Genomic DNA, 25,694 nt, shown 5'->3' with positions numbered 1-25,694 from the left:
TAGTTTCAGCGACAGGTGATAGGACTAAAAAATCAATATTCGCTCACTTCTTCGAACAGTACACGATTATGACACAACTTATAACCTCTATAAATCATCGACAACTGTAAGAAAAAGTGAAGAAACTTAGGTGTTTAATCGATGACTACCTATCGACTGCAACAATCGCAACAATAACGCGACAGAGGGAATATTTTTGGTTGCGGCACACAAGCGGGGAGAAACAGGACCGTGACGTCATTGTGCACGTGTTTATTCGAGCGCTGCGCGTTCGTTTCTCAGAAAGGTTAAAGCTTTAGCGTTCGTAAGTTCGTAAGCTCGTAAAGCGGCACCGTAAAGCGGTCACTTTGCGAGGGAACGTCGCACCGAAGCTATTCGCGTCGTTCTTCAGCCGTTTCTCTCTCAGTGACGTTTGGCTTTCCGCGCTGTGGTCCCTTAGAGCAGGCCCACTAACCCTCTGCTAAATGCCATGTGACTTGCAAGTCACATGTATGTATATTTCTTCATGTACATTACATTTTCAAGTCTTATTTCCCTTATAAAAATTCGCATTTTCGAGAATGTAATTAAGACGGTAGAACGTCCACAGAAAATTTATCTACCAAATACACATTACGGAAAGGATTTATATATTTTTTCATATTATGTACATTTTGTGCAATTTTGCTATTCTACTTTCCTATAAATGCATAAAAATTCATAGTCTATATTGTATGTGTCACTATAATACTTTTATTTATTGTATTATTTATCGTATTGTATTTATTGCAAATTAATGTGAGAAAGCAATTGTAGTTTCTCTTTTTTATAAGCAAATGTACTGCAATGCAATTGCATGGTATCATATTATAAGGGATAAGGTAATAATTTTTTTTTCTCCATTTTTGTGCGATTGGATCTAAATTAGAATTCTTGGTTCTAATATTTATTTTCACTTATGTAGAGCTGGAATATAAGTTCTTTTTATTGCTCCTTTCCGTTTGTTTTTTTTAAGTTTTGAACTCATGCAAATATTTTTTTATTGTTTGTTTTCTTTTCTTCTCTCTCAAGATGCGTTCTTTCATTTGAAACTCATGGAAGTGGCTTCACAATATTTTGAATAAACTCCTTTTTAGAATCTATCAATTTTTTAGTGTGTATTATCTTTTTTCTTTTTTCTAAATTTTTGTTTTATTCTAACTGATGGTTGTATTTTCTGAATATTTTTCTACAATTCAATTTCCTTGATACTTTTTCAAATTTTGTTTCTGTAACTGTATTTCATCAAACAACGATGTATTTTATAAAAATTCATTTTCGAACTGAGTTAGATCTTTTACGTTTATTTTTTTTTTTTTTTTTTTGTCTTATTAAATTTTTCAATGTAGGTCGAACGAGCCCGATTTTACTAACGCTGCCTTCTCATTGGATTTACTAGAGTTTACTTCCTAGCGATTAATCTTCGTTTTCCTAAGTCCAGATTTTTCTGGATATATGTATACGATTTACTTCGAATTTTGAACGATGAGAAATATAATATCCTTGAAAGCCGCCTTTGGATCTCTAAGCATTTAAATTCAATCTTGCACAGTGCATTCAGCAAAGTTAATAATTCAATAAATCAATTCTTTGTAAAAATCTCAGTCAAAAATTTCTTTTATTATAATTATTATATATACAACATTTCTTTATTATAATTTAATTTTTATACGAATTTTTTACTTTATATATTTTATTTTATTTCTTCCTTGGTATTATAATATACTTCACTGTGACTATAGTTTAGCGTATTGTTAACAAGGATTCAGAAGAGGAAAATCAAAATACATTTCGCTGAGTGCGTCCCACTTTTCCGGAGAAATTTTTCGCCCTAGTAAAGTCACAATAATTTTAGATACGGTTGATCCTCTTGGCAAAGACGTTCGCGTTGCGTTTCTTTCATGCGGTACGAATATCCGGGAAACTTGGTCACGCCTCGATCATAGATACATTATACCTTATCTCCACCCCTATGTGTTTTTCACTTTAATATGGAATGCATTTTCTACCCTCTTCTCGAACATTTTCTGAATTTTTTTAACAGTATATAATGTTCCATTCAGATTATTAATTTTTATTATTTATGCATAAAACTTAGGCTATGCAGATCAATCATGTTTTCTTATATTTAATGTTTTCTATATTAAAGGCTACTGAACTTGCAGATTACTTTCTATCCGCTGTATGTATGTATTTAGGTTCTAGTGAATTGCAAATAATCAAAAGAATAATCTCTATCGAATAACAATAATAATTTAGAAATATAATTTAATAGAATAATTCAATAGAATAATAGAATAATAGAATAATAATGTAAAAATCTATTAATCAACTTACAAATTTTTATTATTATTAATTTCTATTAATTAAATTCTTTTCCAATTAAATTCTTCCTTAATTTAATTATTTCTGCTGCACAAGTTTCATAGTCCCTAATTCATTTCTTACAGTCGCATTTGGATTTCTCATAATACTTCCTATATGTAGATCTATACCTAGCCTTGTCACCTATGGAATAGAAACACCACTTACGAAGAATTGCTTGCCGGCGCAGCGCAGCTGTTAAAATATTTAAAATGCTGCGAAGAATGGCCGATTCACCGCGTTGCGCTCGCGATCAATCGCGAATTCGAGAAATTCGATCGTTTCTTGTGGCGTGTGTGGGGATGACCACGTGTGCATTAAGAACACGTGGCCAGGTCATCGTTTCAATGGGGAAATTCTAAATACAGCCGCTTGGTCGCGTTCAGCGCGTCCTCGTGTACGATCTATGCATTCTATATAGGGTATACAGTTTAAATAGATGTAAAAAATCTTAGAAATTATAAAAGACAGAAAAATTATAGGATATCAAAAAGAACAAGTTATACTGAGTGTTGTATTGACTTTGAAATACCCTGTAAAAACACAATTATATTTTTAAGTATACGGGATTGAAAAGTTGAAAAATTGAAAATTATGTTTACTCGAGGAATTATTATATTTGTCGTTTAATATGGAAAAAGACATTATTTTTCTGTATGTGCAAATATTAAGATTTCTAGGATTTTTATTCCCAATACTACGTGAAGTGGTTCTATGGTGTATTTGCTACGTAATTCAAATAACTCTCCTCTTTCATTTTCATTTTGAAACCTGCACAACTGTTTACTTATTTCATAACGAAGGAATCTGTTCTTTGATCTCGTTAGAGTCGATGAAAAATCAAAGAAAATATTTATTTTCTTCTTTTTGATCTATTAATTTTTATTAATCTCTTGCTGTTCCATCGTACGTCAATAACCAAGCTACAACAGAACGTTTCACGATTTATTCCGATAAATCACTGGCCAAGACGAAGCGCGTCGCTGCATTTAGCGAACCTATTTCCGGTTATCTGTCTTTGATCTTTAGCCGGTAACCCCCGGCAAGTCGAGCTGTTTTGGCATTCTCAAAACAGTGGTAGAAATCAGATGTTCACTACCATGTCTAATAATCCGCTTTTTACTCTGTTTCGATCAGAATAGAAACTCCCGATTAAAATAGAATTAAACGTTTATAATTGCTATCGTTATATTTCAGAATTAAGATAAAATTGTTCTTTAAATCTTTATAACAGGTATATGATTATCCGAACTAATTATTGTTCGAATAATTGAATAACTTTATTTTCATATAACATTTTGGACGTATATGAAATCGATGCTTGGTTGTTAAATATCAAATGTCATTTTTCTAAAAACCACCTTTTCATCAGATACGTTCATTATTTGACTCAACATGGCACAACTGGTGCAGGTAAGTCAATATCTGCCAGCCGCTGGTATGGAAAGCAACGAGTAATAAGAAATCCAGTCTGTCTCTAATTCCTTCTCTTTTATACGTTTGTCTGTAGTTCATCGGCTCTATGGAGGTTCCTCGACCGACCAGCCGAGTGGAGATCGTGGCGGCGATGCGAAGAATCCGCGTGAGTTCGCATAATCTCTAATTAACCGCGAGGACGCTCCCGCGGGCCAGAGTTGGTTCGTTTATTTCAGCCTTATTCTGTCCTCAGTACGAGTTCAAGGCCAAAGGGATCAAAAAGAAGAAAGTGACGCTGGAGGTATCGGTGGACGGACTAAAAGTCACTCTTCGAAAGAAGAAGGTAATTGCCCCTGTACTCGTGCTCGTTATCCGATTGGTTGCTCGCTATTGCGTGTCCGTCATAATTGCATTGTTAGTTCTGTTTTTTATTCTTTCCTTTCTGCTTCTTATCTTTTTCCTTATTCTTCTGTATGTATGTATGTATGCGACAGTGTCATCTGGCGTTCATATCTTCAAATTTGTCCACTCTGGAATGCAGCGGTTTTCAATCATTTCGGGTTCTTTAGGGTTCGCATAGTTATAGTATGGAAATACGTGTTAAATGTTGACATAAACGTACGCGTTAAAATGTCATAAATATTTCACAAACCTTATAAAATCATGAACATTGTAATAAGCAATTAATGGCGGCTCTGGTGTGCCTCAAAAACTTTCCCGGATACTCCCAGGGAACTTGTACACCAAGTTGAGGACCTTTGCTCTAATGGATGATCGTCTAGCACAGATTTGATTTCTTGGGGAAGGCATAATAAGGTTTTAGTAATATGCATTGTACTTTGCGAGCATAGCAGATAAAGTTTGAATACGTGTTGAGAACGTAATAGTGAATATTAGTAAATATGAATGCTAAGAAAGAAATGTAAAATATTGTGAGTTAAATACACTGTTCTAAGCGATATTAAGTTCTGGTTAATGAATACCAAGCGTTAAATTATTAAATAAATTGTAGATATTAAATTGTAGATATTAAGTATCAAATGCTGAGTACTGAGCTTAGAATACCAAATATCAAAAAATAGGTGTCAAACATTCTTTCGCAGAATTTGTCAGTTGAATGAAATCTCATCTTGTATCTGAAACAGATAAACGAAATACAATATGTATCGAGATATTCAATAAAGTGATAAAAATTGCCGCTAAAAACAGAAGATTGCATCGTAATATTTTAACGTTAACATATGAATTACTCAAAACAGCAGGGTCTGATTTATTACGCCATGCTTTTTGGCTTGTTGCATTGGTCTGTAATATATGTATACCTCTTGACTATATTTACATTTTGTTGTCCATTATCATTCAGCGGGAGTAAATCTGTTCTAAAATGAAACATCACGTGAAAAAAAAAAATGTTTTCATGTGTACATATTTCATCAATGTGATGATCTAAATTTAAAACAGAAACTTTTTTATTTCTCTCCGTCTATTATGAGCGTCACGTATACTTTCTTAACCTAACTTTTCTTTCTCAATCAAGTGTCATATTACATTCGAGACACACTATTCTAAGCTTCAATTCTCTCATCCGAGACTAACCTACAAATCATGAGATTAATGAGTCGTTATTTGTCCTTTGTTTTCACAGAAGAAGCAGCAACAGTGGATGGACGAGAATAAAATATACCTGATGCACCATCCCATATATAGGTAAGCTAAATCGTTCGCTTCTCTCATGGGAACATCCTGCGTACTCTGTGTACAAGAACAAGTTTGCTATAGTTCACCAATTACCGCAACTTCCGATCAATCCTTAATCTAATTATGTGCAAACGTTTTATAATTATAAAATTATATTAACCGGTTTCTACTGTGTAGTATCTTTTTATAATCATTTTTTATATATTCTATTTGGAAATACTTGTTTGTAGATCTGCAGATTCTTTTAGTGTTCTGATCTAAAGTGATTGTTTATATTTGTTACAGGATATTCTACGTCTCTCATGATAGCCACGACTTGAAAATTTTTAGTTACATTGCCCGTGATGGAAGCAGTAACACGTTTAAGTGCAACGTCTTCAAATCTAGTAAAAAGGTAAGTGACGCGTGTCAAATTATTTATATTCTTTATGTGACTATGATGAATTAGCTTAAATATCTGTAATGTCATCAAATTTCAAGTACTGATATAGAAAATGATATTAAAGTAATTGGGCATAAGCTACTAGAAAATTCTTAGTACAAAGGTGTAGTTAGAATTTGTATGAGTTCCTTATTCCTAATTTTAAATATATTCTACAAATTTATACTTTTATTCTTAAATTACGCAATTCAATAAATTCAAGACTTTATTATTCCAAAGTTACAAGATTAAAATTCCTAAAATCTTTGCGACAAAATTTATTAATCTTAAACAAAAAATTATACAGTTAAAATCCTTAGAATCTTTCCCAAATTTTCATTAATGCTGAAATTAAAAAGCTAAAGATTCTGAAATCTGTTCAAAAATTTTATTAAATTCTACAACTAAAATTAAAAAGTCTAGACACCTAAAAAATAAAAAAATTTAAATACTCTACAATTTTCAGAATTGCTTAAACTTAAGCTAACTATCTCTAACAATTTTTACACAGAACGTAGTAGAATTCTCGTTCTGTAGGGTGTGCATAGTCATCAAGCCATAATGTTACGTGGTGCACGTGCGTACACCCACAATTATTCCCGCGGCGCAAAACTGTGTCGCCTGGCATTTTATCAAGTCACGTTATTGTAATCCTATAAATAACCGAGCCATCCCTCTCGAGTTCTTTCATGCACACGTACACTTTTGCTCCCTGACTTTTCTTTCTCCCCGTTCTTTTCTTTCACTCTCCTTTTTGTTCTGCCTGTTCCAGCTCGATTGAAGCCTTCCTGTTCCTCTTTTCGCCTCATTCCACGTTTCTTCTACTCGTCACAGCTAGAATCAACTTGAACCTCTTCCTCATGCAATCACTATAGTCATTTAAGCTTTTTCTGGCGAGTCTTCAGGGTAATTTAGATGGATAAAAGATGTTGGTTTATTTCTTGATGTTTTGATGCGAATTGGTCTTTATAATGCCCTGAAAAAATTGCAAATCTTGCATCCTGTATAAAGATAAAAAAGTTGAATAGTTCTTAAAGAATTTTCTTGGAGGATTAGAGTTTGAAGTGTGTGGAGTATAATTAAAATATCAAAGATGCACGTAGATCATGTGTGAGTGCTTGTATGACTAGGAAATTTTAAAATGTTGTAATGTTCTTAAGATAGCAATAGATTTTTATGTTTGTAAGACTTCCTGGATTTCTACTCTATCTTCTGTGTTTGTAGGACTTTTTTGCAAGGTTTATCTTTCAAGATCTACTAAACATCTCATTACTGGTTCATAAACTTCTGAATATTTCTGATCTTTAATACTCGTCATTTTCTTCAGATGATAGATATTTTAGAATTTCTTGTGGAAAGTTTTTAATTTGAGAAATTATTGGTTACTTTAAGATTCAATGTTCCGCCGTAATAAAATCGCATTCTTCTAAATTGAAATTAAATGTAAATTAAGTAGAGTTAATTAACTTTTAATTTCAGTACTTGAATCTTGCAGAGTTCCTTTTTTAATCTTACAAATTCCAGAAGCAAATCTTTAATACGATAACATCAACTATAAAAAGCTACAAATTTTCATGAGATTCTTAGTAATTCACTTTCATTATGCAACAGAATCCTTTTCTACAAAACTGCAATTTTCGAAAATTGCAGATTTCTATATAATTACCATCTAAATTAATAATAATTTGAAACTAAAAATTAGTAACAATCTGTAGAAATGTCCAAATTCATAATAGTTCAATTATTGTACACAATTCGTTGAAAGCTTTCTCAAAAAGTATTCCTGAATTACAAAATTATCTCAATAATCTAATATTTAATTTTTGCAATTTACTTTCAAAATCATTCCACCAAATTGTTATATCAGGTTTCTGAAATTTCTCGATGTTGAACGGCAGACTCTCGAGGCTTGTTAGAACCATCGTTGTCGTTCGGTCAAAGAGAGGAGTAGAGGAGCAGAGGGGATAAAGTTGCATCGCTGCCAAGGGAGCAGAATGCACCTTCCACTTCTCTCGGTCGAGATCATGGGCGCCGGCTTCGGGAGATCGTGTGACGATAAAATCCCTGGTGTAATGCTCTATCCACACTGGCTCGTTCATTATGACTATGATAGGTATTACCTGTGTATTATAATAAACGTTGGTACTGTCTCGTATAATTTTACGTTAGCTTAATGTGGACCGCTGCAAGAATCTCGCACAATATCATTAGACTGGAAAATTACACGCGATAGCCTCTATTGCATCGTCGTCATCTGCTGTTCCTGTTACGTATAATTTTTATATGTTGTTTGATTGTTTAATAATTATTGCATCTAGAACATTTTTAAGTTTGAGTTGTTTATGTATGTTTTTGCTGATGACACTGACGTCAACCAATGATGTTGACGTATGTTAGTATGATCAAATAATTATAAATAAATTTAAATAACTGCTAGAGAATTTTACATTAGTTTGCGTTATTTTCAAGGATAATAATATTGTAATAAATTGTGTTGACTTCGTGAGTAAGAGAGTTGCTGATTTTTATTTGATTAAACTTATCTAGTGACTTTAATTTGGGTATAATTCATATACGTTGTTTTATTTTTAGTTTCTTTTTCTATTTTCAGAATAAAGATAATAAAACATGTACTTGAGTTTAACATGAGAATCATGTTAACATTCCAATTATTTATTTTGTTAAATTTTTTACTATAAAGGAGTTACGAAAATATCAACTAAACTTTCAACTAAATTTTTTTACAATTATGAAATATGGGGAAGGGAATACTTTAAAGTTTTGTAATCTTCGTATTTCTCCGAAACAAAATAGCATATCTTTCTCGAATACAGACGAGTGTGCAATTCGCAATCGTCTGATTTTTCTTTTCCTCACTATATAGATTATCTAAACAACCTCTTGTTCTCGGTATAAGTAGTCATTATTGTAAATAACGAAGCATTCCTAAACTCTTTATTCTCATCGAATCAGATGGTATTTTTATTAAATTTTTCCAGATTTTTCCTGAAATTTTATTACAGTAAAGTTTGGGAATGGAGACTTACTGGAACTGAAATTAGAGGTTAGGATCCCGTTATGTTTTGTGTAGTGTTTTATTTGACTTTAGTCGTCATATAACAATAATGATAATTATTCAGAGTAATAATGGAAAAAGAACATGATATACTTATGATATACAGACTTATAAAATGGAAGCAAAGGAGCAAGGAAAAGAAGTGGAATAGAAATTAAATATTAAAATAAAAGAAAATTATGCAAAAGATAATAATAAAAACGCGTTTCAAAGTGACCTAAAGTAAAACTTTGAAAGTAGTACCTTAAATAGCGAGTCGGAGGATATTTGAACAATTGACTCAGTGTTGAACAATTCAAACTTGCGACGTTCGCTTTCATGTTTAAAAACAGTATCATATATCTGAGGATCAACAGATCAATTCTGTCATCTTCTGTGTTGTTTTCTTCGGACCTATTCAAAAGATTCGCAGATAAAGAAGATTGCGACATTATCCGAACTTTCTTCACATTGTCTTTGAAAAAGTGTTACCGGGACATGTCCGACAAGTTATAATCAAAGACCATTAAAAATTACTTGAAGATCAAGGTTAAGTTGCTTAAGTACACACTCAAGGGGGAAACAAGAAGAGGTTTGATTTCGACGCAGAATAGTTGAAATTAGACTCACTCTCTCTTTCTCTCTCTCCCTCCCTCCCTCCCTCTTTCTCTCTCTCCTTATCTAACTATCTATCTATGTATCTATCTATCTATCTATTTATCTATTTCTATCTCTATCTCTATCTCTATCCCTTTTTTTATCGCTATTTCTATCTCTATCTCTATCTCTATCTCTATCTGTGTTGGTCAACGAACTGTAACGCTCAACTTTTATCGATCTCTTTATGGAAAACAGTCAAACGTTTTATTCGAGCAAGAGAAAATTACATAAAACAAAGAATCGTTTGAAACCACTAACTTCCTGCATTATCTGTGCAGAAAGTATTTATTCAATCTTTACTTGACTACTGTTATTAGTTTAGAATTGTCTAGTTATAAATTATAGGTTATGTAGCTGTTTCCCACAATTTTGCAATCTGAAGTCAAATAGATAAATACATAGCTTATAATTGGTAAAATTTATTTCTAGAAATTTCTTTTGTTTCATTATGAAACACGATATGTGTTAGTGTAATATGTATTAAAGAATTTATTAACACTAGTGATTAGCAATTTATTATTAGCAAAGTTTGACTAATAATATGAGTTTAATCGTGCAAAGGGGCTCAGGTTTCAAACATACAACAAACATAATACAAATTCTTACTTCATAATAGATAAAATTGCGAGTATTTATTATTTAATTAAATAAGTCAAGAGGATAAGATATTATAAAAATCCACAGACTGATACAATAGAAAACTACAATCGTATACATTGGAATACAATTTCTTCTCTTGAAAATAAAAGATCATACTTCATAATGGACAAAGTCATGGATATTTGATAGTTATAAAAAGTGCAATTGTTTGTCTTGGAACATAGTTCAGAAATAATGTTTTAGATAAACATCTGTTCAAATTCTGTAACTTTTTCGATACTTTATACTGTTTCGAGGCAATATGCGAGAACTGTTTGAACTTCGACAACTGGTATGTATATCGTATCGTTAGTACAACAGACGCACTATGTGCGTCATACACGTTGTCAAGGCGTTAATTTTAACTTATACAGCGTTGGTTTACAGGAGCCCACCGGTAATAAGCCGTTTTAAAAATATTTCTCTCACGGCAACGAATCTCTCGCACGATACATCGATCCCAGCGTTCACGCGTAAATTATCGTCTGAAAATATTTTGAATACCGAGTGGCGCGCATTTTAAATCAACTACACAGAGAGCTGTTATTTCTGAAGAATCGTGCCAGTAAAATGGAACCACATTTTTCTCTACATTCTTATTAAATCCATACGACTGTACTGACATATTATTTCAATCTACTGGCAGAAGATCATTTGAATATTTTATATAAAAAATTATATTTGTACTACTGCACTTTATTTTTAGTTTTGACAGAAACTAATTTATATTTTAGATGAAACGATACCTGTTATGACTTTATTATTTAACTGTTATTGTTTCAAACACCTATGGTGGAATATTAATAATAAAATTGTTGTCTCTTTTCATGTGTGCGTAAATTGTTGGATTAATACGCAATAAATGGCTGGAGTTTTAAATTTCATGGAACTACGTATTCAATTATTCAAGAAGTTATTTATTTTAAAATTGGTGCATCAGATGTAATGGTAAATCTAGAAAAATTATTGTGATTAATTAAAGATGTGACATCTAAATGCCGAGAGTATAATTGGTAAATCAATAGCTTTTGTTATATAAACAACAATTGTGGAAGAATTAAGGACAAGAGAAAGAAAGAGAGAGAATGGAGGTAAAAATTTCAATTAAATGTTCTCACAAAAAGAGTCACCACAAAAAGAGAAAGAAATCTTCAACATAGCTGAATTTCTATTTTTCTTCCCTTTTCTTCCACTTCTTTTTTTCTTCAGTAGATGTTAAGATTTCAAATGTGTCATAAATTTAAAAAATTACAGACTGGAAATAGAACAAGTTATGCAGCTAGAAATATTTATGTACCACGAGCTAATATTTAAAGCTTCACGTCATTAAGTTCACGAGTGGAAGAGCTTCTGTCACTTTTCGACCGTCTTCGAGAACTTTCATGGTAAACACGATTTTCAAATTTTCTTGCGTGGAGTTTCTTCGATTCTCCTTTTTCGATAAACTTTTGTACATCGTTCGTCTTTTGTTGCTGGAAGTGCGAGATATATATACATAAATATTCATCAGTTATGGAGGATTATTTGTTATTAGATGAGACAATAAATAACTGGGACAAAGTTATAGGTGAAAATATAACAAAATTAATATTTATGTAAAATACAAGAAAATTAGGAGCACACATAGTATGATGAAAGGAGAAAATATTTTATCATTTTTTATTGAAATTCAAAGTTTTTCAATTTCAATGGTGGTTATGTATAGGGTAAATTCGCTAAATAAACTTCAATATAGCAAGGTCCGAATATGTTTAGCCGTTGGTTAAAGTTCAAAGCTCATTGTAAAATTTCACTGAACGGTGATTGACACCTGGACGACAGTCCAGGAAATAAACGTGAACGGGAGGGAGGTTCAGAAAAGTGATTTGAATCGCTGCTAAGTTCTCGTTTAAGATCCGTTTTCGCGACTAGAAATAAACAATTCCATGAATGAATTAGGCTCTGTATACTTATGCTTTACTTTGTTGAGGGAACTTTTTATATTTCGACTGGTACGATAGTCAATCATTCTGTTTCCTCTCGTATATTCCATGTAAGATGTCTTACAAGTCAAATGGTCATCAGAGTTCCTTTAAATAGTCATACGTGTAGACAAGAAAGTATAAAAATATTCTTATTAGAAATATATATCTTTCTAATAATAAAACTCTTCCAGTTACTAATTTCTATTTTCTAAATAGCATCATTATAATATTCTTTATTAGAATTTATCTTTCTAATAGTCCTCAATTCTTATATAGAAACTCTATACGAATAGAAATGAAGAAAATGAAAAGAAGAACATTATTTACCTTATGCTATAACAACTGAAGAAGCACTTGTAAAAGATAAAGTAATACTTCAAATGGTATAAACAATAAACCCAAGCATATTTATTCTTTTCTGAATCAAAAGAAGATAAAAGGAAAGAAACATATAGCAACTTCTTTTTCTAAATTGAAGAAAGAAGAATGAATATTCAGTGCGTAACACTTCATAATAGCAAATATCCGGAATCACTTGACAACATTCCTTTTCCCAACATCTTGCTGGAGGACTCTAACCGACTCTTCTAAACGTGTGTAACGTGTTTCGTTATCATTGTAACATAAAACGAAGAGAGAAGAGCATGAGAAAGAAAAGACCGAGTAGAATCGCTCAACCGAATTACTGCTTCGACTGAAGGATGCTCGAAACGGGAACGCAAACGGGCGAATTTCAAGCGTTGCTTTCCGCGTTCTGAAAGCTCGTTTGTGCCGTAGCACTTTAAGCTCTCTCTTGCCTGTTCTCCTTCCCTCTCTTTCTCTCTCTGTCTCTCTCTCTCTCTCTCTCATTTCAGCTCTCAAAAGAGCAGAAAAGGAGGAGTAGTAGTAGGAAGAGAAGCAGAGAGAGCGGCTTGGTCGTCGAAGAAAACGCACAGACCTTGGTCAGCTGTGAAGAAAGTCGGAAGAAAGGACTGTAAAGACGAGGAATTGAGAAGAAAACAATAGAAAAAAGAACTTGAAACGAGTAACAAGAAGTTGATTAATAATGAAAATTGCGTTAAAGTGATTAAAGAAGACTGGAGAAAACTCAAGAACATAGGGAGAGTAATATGAATTTGGTTGTGAAATGTGATGAGACTGTGAGCTAAAGTGGTTTGAAAAAGAGAAAGAGAAGAGAATAATTGAAGAAAGTGAATGAACAGGAATTGTGTAGGGCCATTGGAAAGTAACAAGAAAACAAAAGAAGTTATAAAGAGTAACAAGAATCCGACCATAAAGTATAATAAAATTGTATGAAAGTGGTTGTTAAAGGAGCTGAAGAAAAAGCTGATAGAAAAGAATTGTGTAGGATCATTGAAGAGCAAGTAACAAGAATCTGACTGATATTAATGAAATTGCGAGTCAAAGTGGTTGAAGAAGATGAAGATAAAGAGAAGAGGATGATTGAAGAAAATCGATGAGCTGGAACTGTGTACGGATATTGAAGAGTGAGTAGCAGGGGAATAAAAGAACTTCGAGAGAATAACATGATTTGTCTTATGTAAGCGAAAATGATTGAAGATAGAGAGAAGAGGATGAACGAAGGAAATCAATGAAGCGGAATTATGTGTGATTGTTGAAGAGTAAGTAACAGGGGAAACAAAGAAACTTACAAATAATAATAGAAATCTGGCCACGTAATATAACAAATTTCAAAAACAAAGTAGTTAAATAGGGGAAAATATACTGGAATTCTATATAGTTATTTGAGCGTAACAAGTGTGAAAATCCTTGAGCAAGATTGCAGAAATGTAATGTTTATATTTGGTGAACCTTGGATGAGTTTGAAGAGACCATACTTTTGATCTTTGAATAGAAGACTATTTCTGTAAATTTGTATATCTTGATACTTGAATTGATTGGACTTTTAGTAAGGAAGATGGGGTCAGTTCTCAAGAATTGTTGTTTGAAGAGGCACAGTGTGGTGGAAAAGATTCTCAGATTAGTGTCTGTGGTTGTGGAGATTGAAGTAGAGTTGGAATTCTTTTGTTTGGTAACTGTTGTGAATCATGTACATTGAAAGATTGACTTTGTAGGTACAAACCAAGAATTTCTCTGAAGCAACCGAGAAAGAGTATGACAATAATTAATTCTGATTAATATATATGAATAGTGTGAAATATACGCGTAATGAATAATATTATAATGGCAATGGAAGTACATCATAATTGGAAGTGAGAAGAAACTCGACGTAATAAGGTATTGATTGAGTTTCTTTGTAACTCTAGAAGCTAATTAAGGAATGTAACAGAGGTGTACGTGTGTAGACGAAGCGTGGGACGGAAAGATGAATGAGCTTGACAGAGGGAAATTAGAAGACGTACATAGTTCTAGGAAGAAAATAATACGAGAAGAAAATTTGTACTTTATGCTGAAGATATTAAAAAAGTTTCTATTCCTTTATTCAAGGAGTAAATAAAGAAGAAGTTTCAAATTTTATATTAAATATTTCCAAGAATTTTTTTGGAGATCTTTGTTTAAAAAATAAAATTAGGAGCAATATTATAAGAAAATTTAAACTTTGCGCTAACCCGAAATACTTCAGGAAATGTGCCAAGAGGAGATGGAGATAAAGATTCAAGTTTTCCATTGAATCCCTAAAAAAACATTTCTGCTCCAAAGAAAAGATTAAAGTCAACACCAGAAGAAAATTCCAACTTTACACTTGAGCTACTCAAAAGTACATCTGTATTAAAAACAGAACTCTGAGCAGATAAAAATGAAATATCCAAATAAATGAAAATGCCACCTTTCCAAAAATATTTTATGATATATATTATAATATAAAATGTTTAATACGAAAAAGCATTTCTTGCTAAAAATAAGCCCAGGAAAGGGAACACAACTCCAAATCCACATGAGGTACGCCAAATAATTCCTTACAATTCTAAACCTCATCCATAAAATTAATCAAAGAATTTTCTTATGAGACTAGCAAGAAGATTAGAAGAAAAATATTAAAAAGTAAGAAAAAACTATGAAGACAAATCTATATTAAGCTCTAAATCTATATTAAATAGTTTAAACAATTCCCCACAACACTGAAGCTTATTCCTAAGGAAATCAAAAAATCCTCTTGTCTAATAGAAAGATCAGAGAAAGAACAATTTTGATACAAAACTTAAAAATGCTAGCAAACAAGCAAAATAAAAGAAACTACGCCACAGAGACGTTCCAAATAATGTTTTGCGACAATGCAACAGCCAAGAAATCAGCAGTCGTCAACGCTTCAATTGATGTCAAATAATATAAAAGATAAAAGAAGAGACGAGTTCAGACTTTCTTCACGCGTCTGTAGAAGACGAACGCGGAAATGCTATTGAGCTGCACGAAAGCGAGAATATTAATGCGTTTATAAATAAACCGGAGGAAAAATCCAGCGAGCCGCGGCGTCGCGAAGCTTTTGCTCCTCCGCTGACGCTATCGCTCGGCTAGCGATCCATCAGAGGCACACGCCGCCGCTTAGTTCCGCTCCACCTGGCCGCCGTCGCGGCGAGATACTGCTCGTTTTCGAGTATTTCGAGAACGCGCGGCCGCGTTCTTCGCGAGTCTCGCCTCATTTCATTTTGGAACTCTTCACGTCGAGCTCACAATAGCAGATCAAGTAAATGAAGATTTCATACTCTTGGTAAGGAGATGAATGGAGGAAGGTAGATAGCACGATGAATAACGGGGAAGAGGAAGAATATAGAAGACAGGAGAAAATAAACTAACTAAAGAATAGAATTTGTAACTTGGAAGAAGATGAAAGAAGAATAGTGACTTAAGAAAAGAATAGGCAGCGGAAGAAAAAATTGAAAGTTGTACTGTTTAATGAAAGGGTAAAACAGTGATTTGTAAGAAGAACAGAAAAAGGTAGAAACGCTATGATAGTTTAGGAATGAAGAGGAGACAAGTGAACTGAAAGAAAAATGGAGAAGAGAAAAGGATATAAAGAATAGGAGTATGACGTAGGAAGAAGAAGAAGAAGAAGAGGAAGATACAGAATTTTGGAGTAAAGGAAAATAAAGTGCTCGTTTGACAAGTATAAAGAGAGAAACTCGAAAATATTAATTTTGAAACAAAAAGTTGCGAATAGATACAGCGTGGGAAAAATTGATTGAAGGGAATTTGGGAAGTTTGAAAGAAGAAAGTTTGTAGAGGAACGTTCGACTTGCTTTGGGAAACAGAAAATTGAGAAGAGTTCTGGAGAGAAAATAGAACAAGTTTCAGAAAGAAAATGGGAAGACTCGAGAGAGGCGTGGAAGAACCCTGGATGGACCAGAAATTGAAGAAATTTTAAATGAGGAATTGAGTGCATCTTGGGGAGAAAAGTTGAAGTAGTTTCATCTAGAAATAAAAAGCTAAATCAACAATGGTTTGTAAAAGAAACAAAATTCTAAACAATGTTTCAAACCAGTTTTAAAACAACCAAGTAGCGAAGCAAAAGGAGATACGTAAAAGTCCAAGAAACTAACGAACTGAATAAATTTTAACACAAAAATTCCAAATTCTTCAAATTGAATTGAAAACTTCAAATTGAAAAAGAAAATCAACTTACCAATAAAAGAGACAAAAATATCTAACAACAATCATAGAACAATTCTAAGAATCCCAATGATAGGTAAAGTGATCTGTTCAGTGAGTCTAATGACAAGTAAAGTGATCTGTTCAGTGACATCCAAAAATACCTTCGACAACATCGCAAAAGCCTTAAATGAAGATCGATCTTAGTGATACGTTCTTCTCAGCAAACAGAGGTAGAATTTCATCCTGAGAAAAAATGAATTGTTCATGAACCATTTGTTCATTTTCAAAATTATCCGTAAATGTTTGAATAGTTAAGTGGCTGTAAAAATGACAAGTAAACACGATCAATCCCAAACGATCAATGGGATAGGATTTCAGCATTCCATAATAATTCAGTACAGTTTCGATGTTTCGTTTTCCTTTTACACTCTTATCTCGAAGATAGTCACCTGATAGTATTATATAATATTTCATTTATCTTTCTTTATATAGAATCGTTTTCTTCAGATGAAGATAATATTACGTATTTGGGTGGATAATAATAATAATAATAATAATAATAAGGTTGTAAAAACTCATGCGGTAGTAAACTGAAATTATTCCTCGAAACCAGCAAGTATTTATAGAGAGCTTTCAGAAAATGAAGCTTTCAAGAGAAGCCTTTGATTTCTCACGAATCTGTTTCCGCCCGGTGGAACAATATACCGATCGAGGTAATTGGAGAATCGAAACTGAACGACTGATACTTTTAGCGTTACTTGTTCTCACACTATACCATCTTTTAATACCTTCTTTCGTTAAGTTTTTTTATCGATATTAAAAACTTTGTATATTTTTATACATTTTATCTTCTTCGCTTTTAATTCGAACGAAGAAACAGGAGATGGGAACATCAAAGGATTTAGAGATTTGGCGTAAACACCGTAGCTATTATTTATTTTAGGCCACGTGTTCGTGTTCCATTTCACTGATTCTCTGAACAGGTTTCACCTCGTTCGCCTGATTCTGTGTTATCAATTTATGTACAGTATATCCTTGAACTTATCGATAGAGACATCGCCAATGTGGTCGGATAATTACCTGTGAAAAAGACATATTAGACAATTCGTATAGAAATGATAATCTCATTTAACATGTTATTTTTATGAAATTTTATTCTACTCAATACCCATTAAATAAATTAACAACTTTCTCTAACATACATATCAGTTTTCTAGTAATAATTTCATTTCATAATTAGTTATAAAACAGATCTGAAAAAGAAGGAAGAAGAAAAATCGGAAAAAGGGAGAAACAGATATAATTAATGGAATAAAAGAAGAGTAAGAAATACATTCATCTACGTATGTAGTTAGATTGTGATGCGTGTCAGACGATCATAATTATGCAAACACAAGCTGCGCGTCTTTAAATATGATCGCGTGCGTTCGATCGAAAGGAACGCGTGTTATCAAGTTGCCACTTAATCACCGATGAGAGCATGTTCACTCGTGTTACGCACGCTCGTCTAATCAAAGCGACGCACTTGCTGCACGTTATCACTAATGGCCGTCATGTGAGGTCAAGTTCGAGATTTATGAATGACTACAGTAGATTTACCGGTATGTGAATAAAGTAAAGGTCATTGGGGTTGATTCATACATTCAGGAAGTAATCCCTGTAAAAGTAGGCCTATACCGAAATAGATCTTCTCTTACATCTACATTATCCTCTTCCACCCATTTCAATCGTTACAGCAGTTTTACTCTTTCTAAGAGAGAAATCATATAATTATAAATACTAATAAAAATACTATTTATTACTAAAAAATCTCTTACCTATATTAATCCTACTAGAAGCAGTTCTAGAAATGTATCTTCTCTTGAATCTTTATTTTCTTTCTTCATTCTTTCTAATTACAGTTACTCTATAGATCTACAAAAGAAATGATATAACATGAAACATTATTTATTGTTAAAATGTTTCTTCTAAACAGTATCCATTAGAAAATAGGAAGTATAGCAATAATTTAAAAAAGATATACTGTACTATTTTTTTATAATATGATCTTTAGAAACAGATCTTTTCTTAGAAAAGTTGAAAAAAGTCAATAAAAAATAAAAAAAGAATGTTACACAATGGAAAAAAGTACATAAATAATACTCCATCCAGTATTATTTCAAGGTAACTATTGCAACCCACACAGAACGAGTCTTGAAACGTCTGGATGGACGGATTGTAGATTTACAGGTTCGAGATTAATTCCTCGAATGAAACGAGAGTGCGTTGCGAACGCGACTTGCGTCGCCGGTTGTACATGCTACAGAGCAAATAAACTCTCGTGTAGCTCCGTTAACGACGCCGGTCCGTAATAGTTTCTAAAGCAAGAGCAAGATTTATCGGGGAGTTTGCCAGTTGTCGGGTCCACACCGGCCGGTCGGCTGTTTATAAATGGAATCGTCCAGCTACGCTACAACACGTAAATATCGATTCTTCGCCGGCGCTTATATTTGAAATAAATTTCGTTACACCATTTATCGCTTCCAACGGATCGTGATTCGCGGTTATTCGAGTACCCGTTTCATTTACGAGGATTAGATACTTTTTGAGAATGGTAATACCTCGATGATCGGATTCGTTTGACTCGCTGAAATTGAAAACGAAGCTTTAGTATATGTATTGCACAGAGAAGTTATAAAGCGTTTAAACTGGCAAGAGTTGGAAATCGAATTTTTGTTAAATTGTTTATACCTTGTGATGTAAATTAGGGCGGGAATGACGATTGCATTGGAATTAGTTAAGTAGAATTAGAAACATATCTTTAGTGAAGAATATCGTTCATAAAACTAATGGCGGGTAAAATTTTAGTTGCAGTAATCAAGGTTAGTCGAAGTCTCCGTGTGTTAAAGTTACAAAATTTTCATATACTCTAAATGTATTCTCAAGATATAGGTATGTACTCTTTTCAATAAGAATTTAGTAATAAATGATTTAATAATAAATTATTATTAATAATTAATCCTTCGCCATTATAATTAAATATTTCCATAAACCAAAATTGTTTGTCCACCGTATAATTACTCGATTATCACCGTCCTCAAATTACAGCATGCTGTTTACAATAAACTCACTATTGAATGCATCGAAAAAGATAAGAGTATAAAAGGAAACATACCATTCAATGTAGAACAAAAATGAAGTCCACAAGAAGACCATAAACTTCCACCATGTTATATGTGTGCATACAGTGTCTTCTGAAAAAAGTATTAGTGTCACTTACTGAATAAATCCTCATCATAAAAGCGCAACACGTACCAACCATGCTGAAGAACTCGAAGCAAACGAACTCTGAGACAGCAGTGTCCCCTAGTTCCGGTCCAGCTAGTCCTTCTGGCGTCGAGACCACCCCGAAGCCCAGGAAGAAACTCTCGTTCAAGGAACCTGAAATATTCAACTATCTGAAGTTGAAGAAACCTTTTAAAAAGACAAAACCTCCGCCTATTCAGCTGACGCATTCGACCACAAGCGTCGATTTTAGCTTCGATGAGAACCCCTTTGAGGAGGAGAACGATGACCTCGAGGAGCTCGAGGTAAAGGTGTACGCTTACGAATAACGCCGTTTATGGGGTAAGGTTGTCCCGCTCCCATAATGAAAAAAGAAAAGTAAAAAGGAGCCACGGGATGTCGTGGCCGATGAAGAACATCGTGCAGGAATAAATTATACTATTATATGTCTTAATTTTTATTCATGGAGCCAAATTTTTTATAGCATTTTCTTTTGTATCTTTTTTTTGTTTTTTTTTATAGTTGGACTTTTTGATTTTGGAAATGAAGTTTGGCGGAGGTTAGGTTTGGTTTGGTTAGGTTAGGAGCCCCCCAGTAAGGAATTAGGGGAACGTTAAAATCTGAATGTTTTCGAAATTGCAATATTTGGAGACGCAAAAGTTTGAAAAATTCAAAATTTGAGCATTTGGGAATTTAAAAACAAATAGGTCGAATAATTTGGAGATCAAGAGATTTAATTGTTTATGAATTAGAAAATCCAGAAATTTGAAAATTTAAGGATTTGGAGATCCAAAAGTCTTACAGGAATTTGGAAACTTACAAATCTGAAGTTCAGAAATTTGCATATTTTGAATTTTGGAAAATCACAATTGATTATTCCAAAATTTGGGAACTTGGATTTTAAGTGTTGATCTTCTGAAAATTCGCAATCCCCAGACTTTTGACGTTTTATATTATTATGTTTTCCACTAGACTGAAATTATCCTTAAAACTCCAAAGTATTTGTAAGTTCCAACATGCTTGCGTCGAATTTTGATCTCTCAGTACTTGAAGTTTCATGATCAGGTACAAATTCACCTTAATATCTGCATGCTATGCGACAATTAGCCCTCGTCACCTCTAAATATTATACTTACTTGTACGTTCAATTGAAAAAGTTGGATTTCGTTAGAGTCAAGCGATGAGGGTGGTCAGAACGGTAGGACAAGCTTTCGAGGTGTGCCATAAATTAAGTTTAAACAACGCCACGGAAGAACGGGACCGGGGGGAGAAAGAGAGAGAGAGGGAGCACGGTGAGAATCATCGTGACGTTTACGAGGACCAAGACGAAATTCCGAATGAACAGTCGCAACCGTCGCCGTCTTCTGTGCATAAAGGTTTAACATCCCGACTTCTGTTCAACTATAAAAAGAAGCAATTTACCTTTCTCAATTAGTTTTTCATTTAATGACGTATTAATGAATCATAATATTCTTTACACTGTTTTTAATTCTCTCATAATATTGGAAACTATAAAGTTAAAAGACTCTTACAAATGTAATATTTCTCCTTCTCCGTTATTAAACTATGGATGTTTATGCATTTTTGAGAAATTTAAAAATATCTATTTCTACCTTGATTTGTTTAGTTACGTTCATAAAAATGTGAAATTACACAAACGACTACAGTTTATTCGTTATGAATTTTCCAAATGAAAATTAAAAACTATATTGTATTTTAGATATATCGCTATTAGGGGACGTAGAAGATTCGGTAGCGGAACAGACGACCGTTCCTTGCCTTCTGAGGACGCACGAAATCCCAGCGACCACAGCGTCTACCTCCCCTATTAGACAATCGCCATCGGTAAGTTGAATCGTCATATAATATTAATAATGCGCTAGTCTATCTTAAAATTCTCTTTTAAGATATATTGGACATAAGTAGATTTATGAATAATTGTTTAATCTCATGTATAGGGCACGGTGACCTCCGATTGCGGAGGATTACTGGTTGGAGGCGAATTAACCGCTCTAAAGCACGAGATTCAACTGTTGCGAGAACGATTAGAGCAACAGAGCCAACAGACCAGAGCCGCTGTTGCCCATGCGCGACTGCTTCAGGATCAGCTTGCGGCTGAAACAGCAGCTCGAGTCGAAGCTCAAGTAAGTGATGATGCGCTGCTTTGCTTATAGGCCGTCTGTCGATTGTGTCAGATCTGAAAATATTGATTTATCAGTACTAGAATGAACGTATTATCATCTGCTCTGTATAGACATTAATGAAGGCTACCAGATACATACATGTAATTGAAAAAATAATCGTAATAAAGTAAAGCAATAGTAAGAGTAATTAGAGTAAATATATAATAGCAGGTGTAGGTACTGATAAGCATAATTAATATTGTTTGTATGACAATAGAAAATACCGATTTGCAATGTTAATAAATGTTGACACATGTTAGAATAGATAGTTATTACTAATTTTATTGATAATTTACAAGCAAGCATTAGCGAAGTTTATAAAATTTGTAAAGTTTGTAAAAAAATTTGTAGGCAGTAATAAACATCAAGAGACATCGGTATATATTTTTAAATTGTGTAAATATTATCAACAGACGGTAGCAGCTATTTGTTATTGTTAGTAGATACTGATAAGTTGAATCAAATATAATACTAAGTACTTATATTTTATCTATGTCTATATGTCATTCATATCTTGTCGTGTTTTAGCTTTTATCAACAGATAATAATAACTACTTGTTGCTGTTAATACATACTGACAAGCTCAATTAAATATGATATCAAATATTTATTATGTTTTATGTTTTAGGCCAGGACGCATCAATTGCTGATGCAAAACAAAGAACTTCTAGAGCATATAGGTGCGTTAGTCGGCCATCTTCGAGAGCAAGAAAGAATCTCGAGTGGTCACGTAACCTCACAGCCTCAGTTGCCTGGCTCAGCGACGATGCAACAAACTACCACCGTTCCTGATCTGTCGAACCTCGGCCAGGTAACGCTCTACCGAATACCATGACACGAGTGTTCAACAGCCAGCAAGCCGTATGTCTGCGAACGTTGCATTCCAATTAACGTTTAGCACTGTATTTTGTATTTTTTCTGTTTTTCTTTTCTTTTTTTATACCGTAACGCCTTTTGTACTGACGCATCTTTTAGCGATCTTCTTAATAAAACAATTTATGCACATTTTTTATATTTTGCACCTGTCATCGAGCAAGCGAGATTGTTTTTGTATCGAGAAATGTGTTATAAGTATTTTAATTTGTTTACTGTAGAATTGAGAATGCGTGCTTTTCTTTACTTTTTACATTTATTAAAATTGCGATTGTTCTTTGTTTGTACCACTTGATTACGTTCTGTCATTTTATTTTTAGATAAAATACGACTAAATGTATGTTTAAAAGTATTTGCTATAATTCAAATTGAATGTCCTAGTTTTTTTTGCATGTACATTCATGATTATGTTTTTTAAAATATTGTTTTGTGCTTATGAAAGATTTGATATTTTAACATAATTAAGATAACTGAATGTAAATAGTATCAATCCGTAAATGGATATATGCCAATCTGATCTTATAATTTATTTAGTATGAATAGTAATTGCTCAAAAAATACTGGAACAAAATTTAAACGCTGTAATGGAAAAAAGACGTTGTTAAGTATACGTGATAAGTTTAAGCATATTTCACAAAGGAACTTTTTAATCCTTTTAAGGAAACTGTATGAGCGGTTAAACTTTGAAACACGTGAAAACAGTATTGCTTATGAGCGACGCGTTTCATCCTAGATTGCTCGGCCGGAAGATAGCAATTTAATGCTGACGTTAAAGCTAAATCGCTAATCCAATAATCGTGCTAAGCGCCGGTGTGACGATGTTATGTAACAGGTCTTCGCACGGGATTTTGGATTTTGTGCTACCAACAAATGCTAGGTAACGTTGCCAATTTTTGAATTTTTACAAAGCATGCATCAGAATTAAAAATGTAGAGTTTCAGGTAATCAACTATTGTCATTTTTCCTTAACGTTTTACATTCCAAATTTTTGCCTCACTAAATTTATAAAATGTGAAAATACTAGGATAATTAAAAAGTGAAAATTTTGAATATTTGAATGTATTAAACATTAATATTTCTAATTATCCACTCTTTTACATATTTTCTAGAAGAATGTTTTAATATCATTACCTTCTAAACAGTGCCAACGAACAGGAGGACAAAGTTCACCATGGGAACTGGATCCACCATCTCCATACTACTCTTATCCACCAGATTCCTTATACCCTGGAGGTTTGAATACAATAGGAATACAAGGAAATAGTTGTCCAGCAGATCAGTTACAGTTTCAAACACAACTCCTAGAAAGGCTGCACAACATAAGTCCATATCAACCTCAAAGGTCACCTTATAACACACCTTCTCCTTATACAATGGGTCCCAATCTTGTTGTACCTCCTAACAATAGGCCAGCTGTAAGTAAATTCTAATATTAATTCTAACGAAATCCAGCAAAATATACATAACTTGTACAACTTTTTTTTTATTTTACAGAGCTCAGCCCAGTTGTCTCCAAATTCCATGTCATTAAGAGCTTCTCAACCAAACAGTTTCTGTTCATCACCCATAATGACGCACAAAGTAGATAATTATATCGGAAGTTCAGAGACTACAGAGTTGAAGACAACATTTATTAAACCTTTACCCTGTACAGGCGAAAGGAACGTCAGTCACGTAGTTCAGGAGACAAAAAGCAAGCAGGATCGAATCAATCTGCATGACGAAATTCCACCAATTGTGTTGGATCCTCCGCCTCAGGGTAAACGCTTAGATACAACACCTAAGCAATCACCGACCAAAGAAAACTCCAACGGTCAAGCGTCGAATAAACAAAGTTTACAGAACCAGAAAAACTTGGCTACCATATTAAGAACTCCTGGTCCACCGCCGTCTCGCACAACCAGTGCTCGTTTGCCTCCAAGAAATGATCTGATGTCCGAAGTGCACAGGACTACCTGGGCGAGACATACAACCAAGTGATAAAAGATCTTTTCCAGAGTAGTTTCTGAAAAATTTTACTGTCTACTAAACATATCATCTCTTGGGTAGAACGCTTTTTATAAAAAATAATGTTTTCTTTTCTATATTTTGTAGTTGGCTTAGGTCACGAATTAATTTGGAGTTGATTGTTTGGCCGCTATATAAACTGTCTATATTATAATGCAATCAAAATTAATTAATTGTTGTTATAATTATTTTTGGTTTTAAATATAAACAAAACCATCTACACACAAAAGTTCTGCCCAAGTAAGCTTATTATTAAATGTAAGGACTAAGTGAAGCGTGTAAATGCATTGTTTTCCTTATAAACGCTGTAGAGTGTTCATAGGAGGTGGGATTTTAATTGTCGACATAACAAACAGAAATAATAGTTCCAAATGGTTGTTAACAGTCTTTTTTTGAATGATAAAATCAGACATTGATAGCGGAAAGTATAAATTTAGTGTATCCTTTAGATTTGGCGAACTCGTGCCAAAAGAGTAGAGCTTTTAATAAAGTGTATTTACAACAAGCGAGCAAACAATTTGTGATCAGCGTGTGACAAATAAGTGTATATAAAGTACATCATTCTTGTACATACTTATTACACA

The 25,694-nt window shown here is 33.3% G+C and overlaps 2 protein-coding genes and 2 long non-coding RNA genes across 11 annotated transcripts in view; 1 reads left to right on the top strand and 3 right to left on the bottom strand.

Annotated features, from left to right (window-relative positions):
- Positions 1-25,083, top strand: part of LOC117153690 (carboxyl-terminal PDZ ligand of neuronal nitric oxide synthase protein) — a 37,980-nt gene extending 12,897 nt beyond the window's left edge. For 2 of the 4 annotated variants that reach the window (XM_033327972.2, XM_076618866.1), the window contains exons 3-12: positions 3,893-3,964; positions 4,052-4,141; positions 5,444-5,505; positions 5,782-5,890; positions 21,219-21,423; positions 21,768-21,892; positions 22,006-22,191; positions 22,859-23,041; positions 24,246-24,518; positions 24,598-25,083. In XM_033327972.2, coding sequence (XP_033183863.1) covers positions 3,893-3,964; positions 4,052-4,141; positions 5,444-5,505; positions 5,782-5,890; positions 21,219-21,423; positions 21,768-21,892; positions 22,006-22,191; positions 22,859-23,041; positions 24,246-24,518; positions 24,598-25,083 — 1,791 coding nt within the window. Of the gene's footprint in view, positions 1-3,649; positions 3,796-3,892; positions 3,965-4,051; positions 4,142-5,443; positions 5,506-5,781; positions 5,891-20,082; positions 20,353-21,218; positions 21,424-21,767; positions 21,893-22,005; positions 22,192-22,858; positions 23,042-24,245; positions 24,519-24,597 lie in introns of those variants that run through there. The other 2 variants (XM_076618871.1, XM_033327976.2) reach the window with 2 other exon arrangements.
- On the bottom strand, positions 1,710-5,772 carry LOC117153696 (uncharacterized). Of its 2 annotated transcripts, XR_013058517.1 has the most exons (5): positions 5,483-5,772; positions 5,121-5,394; positions 4,864-4,934; positions 4,451-4,594; positions 1,710-4,328 (listed from the first exon to the last, which is right to left on the bottom strand). It is a non-coding gene; the product is annotated as an uncharacterized LOC117153696 (long non-coding RNA). The 2 variants fall into 2 exon arrangements; XR_013058518.1 differs by lacking the exon at positions 5,121-5,394 and having other exon boundaries at positions 5,483-5,769.
- On the bottom strand, positions 6,189-9,571 carry LOC143302740 (uncharacterized). Of its 2 annotated transcripts, XM_076618884.1 has the most exons (4): positions 9,465-9,571; positions 9,237-9,386; positions 7,752-8,037; positions 6,189-6,893 (listed from the first exon to the last, which is right to left on the bottom strand). In XM_076618884.1, exons 3-4 carry the CDS (start codon positions 8,014-8,016, stop codon positions 6,829-6,831), a joined length of 330 nt encoding a protein of 109 aa, XP_076474999.1. In that variant the 5' UTR covers positions 8,017-8,037; positions 9,237-9,386; positions 9,465-9,571; the 3' UTR covers positions 6,189-6,828. The 2 variants fall into 2 exon arrangements, with proteins under 2 accessions (XP_076474999.1, XP_076475002.1); XM_076618887.1 differs by lacking the exon at positions 9,465-9,571 and having other exon boundaries at positions 9,237-9,454.
- Positions 17,699-24,326, bottom strand: LOC117153695 (uncharacterized). 3 transcript variants are annotated; one of them, XR_013058525.1, is made up of 4 exons: positions 24,235-24,326; positions 18,812-22,244; positions 18,601-18,697; positions 17,699-18,533 (listed from the first exon to the last, which is right to left on the bottom strand). It is a non-coding gene; the product is annotated as an uncharacterized LOC117153695 (long non-coding RNA). The 3 variants fall into 3 exon arrangements; XR_013058527.1 differs by having other exon boundaries at positions 18,915-22,244; XR_013058528.1 differs by having other exon boundaries at positions 18,965-22,244.
- Positions 25,084-25,694: the final 611 nt, after the last annotated feature.

Source organism: Bombus vancouverensis, chromosome 1 (assembly GCF_051014615.1).
Source record: "Bombus vancouverensis nearcticus chromosome 1, iyBomVanc1_principal, whole genome shotgun sequence".
Lineage (NCBI taxonomy): Eukaryota > Metazoa > Arthropoda > Insecta > Hymenoptera > Apidae > Bombus > Bombus vancouverensis.
This window is presented reverse-complemented; position numbering and strand designations above follow the sequence as displayed.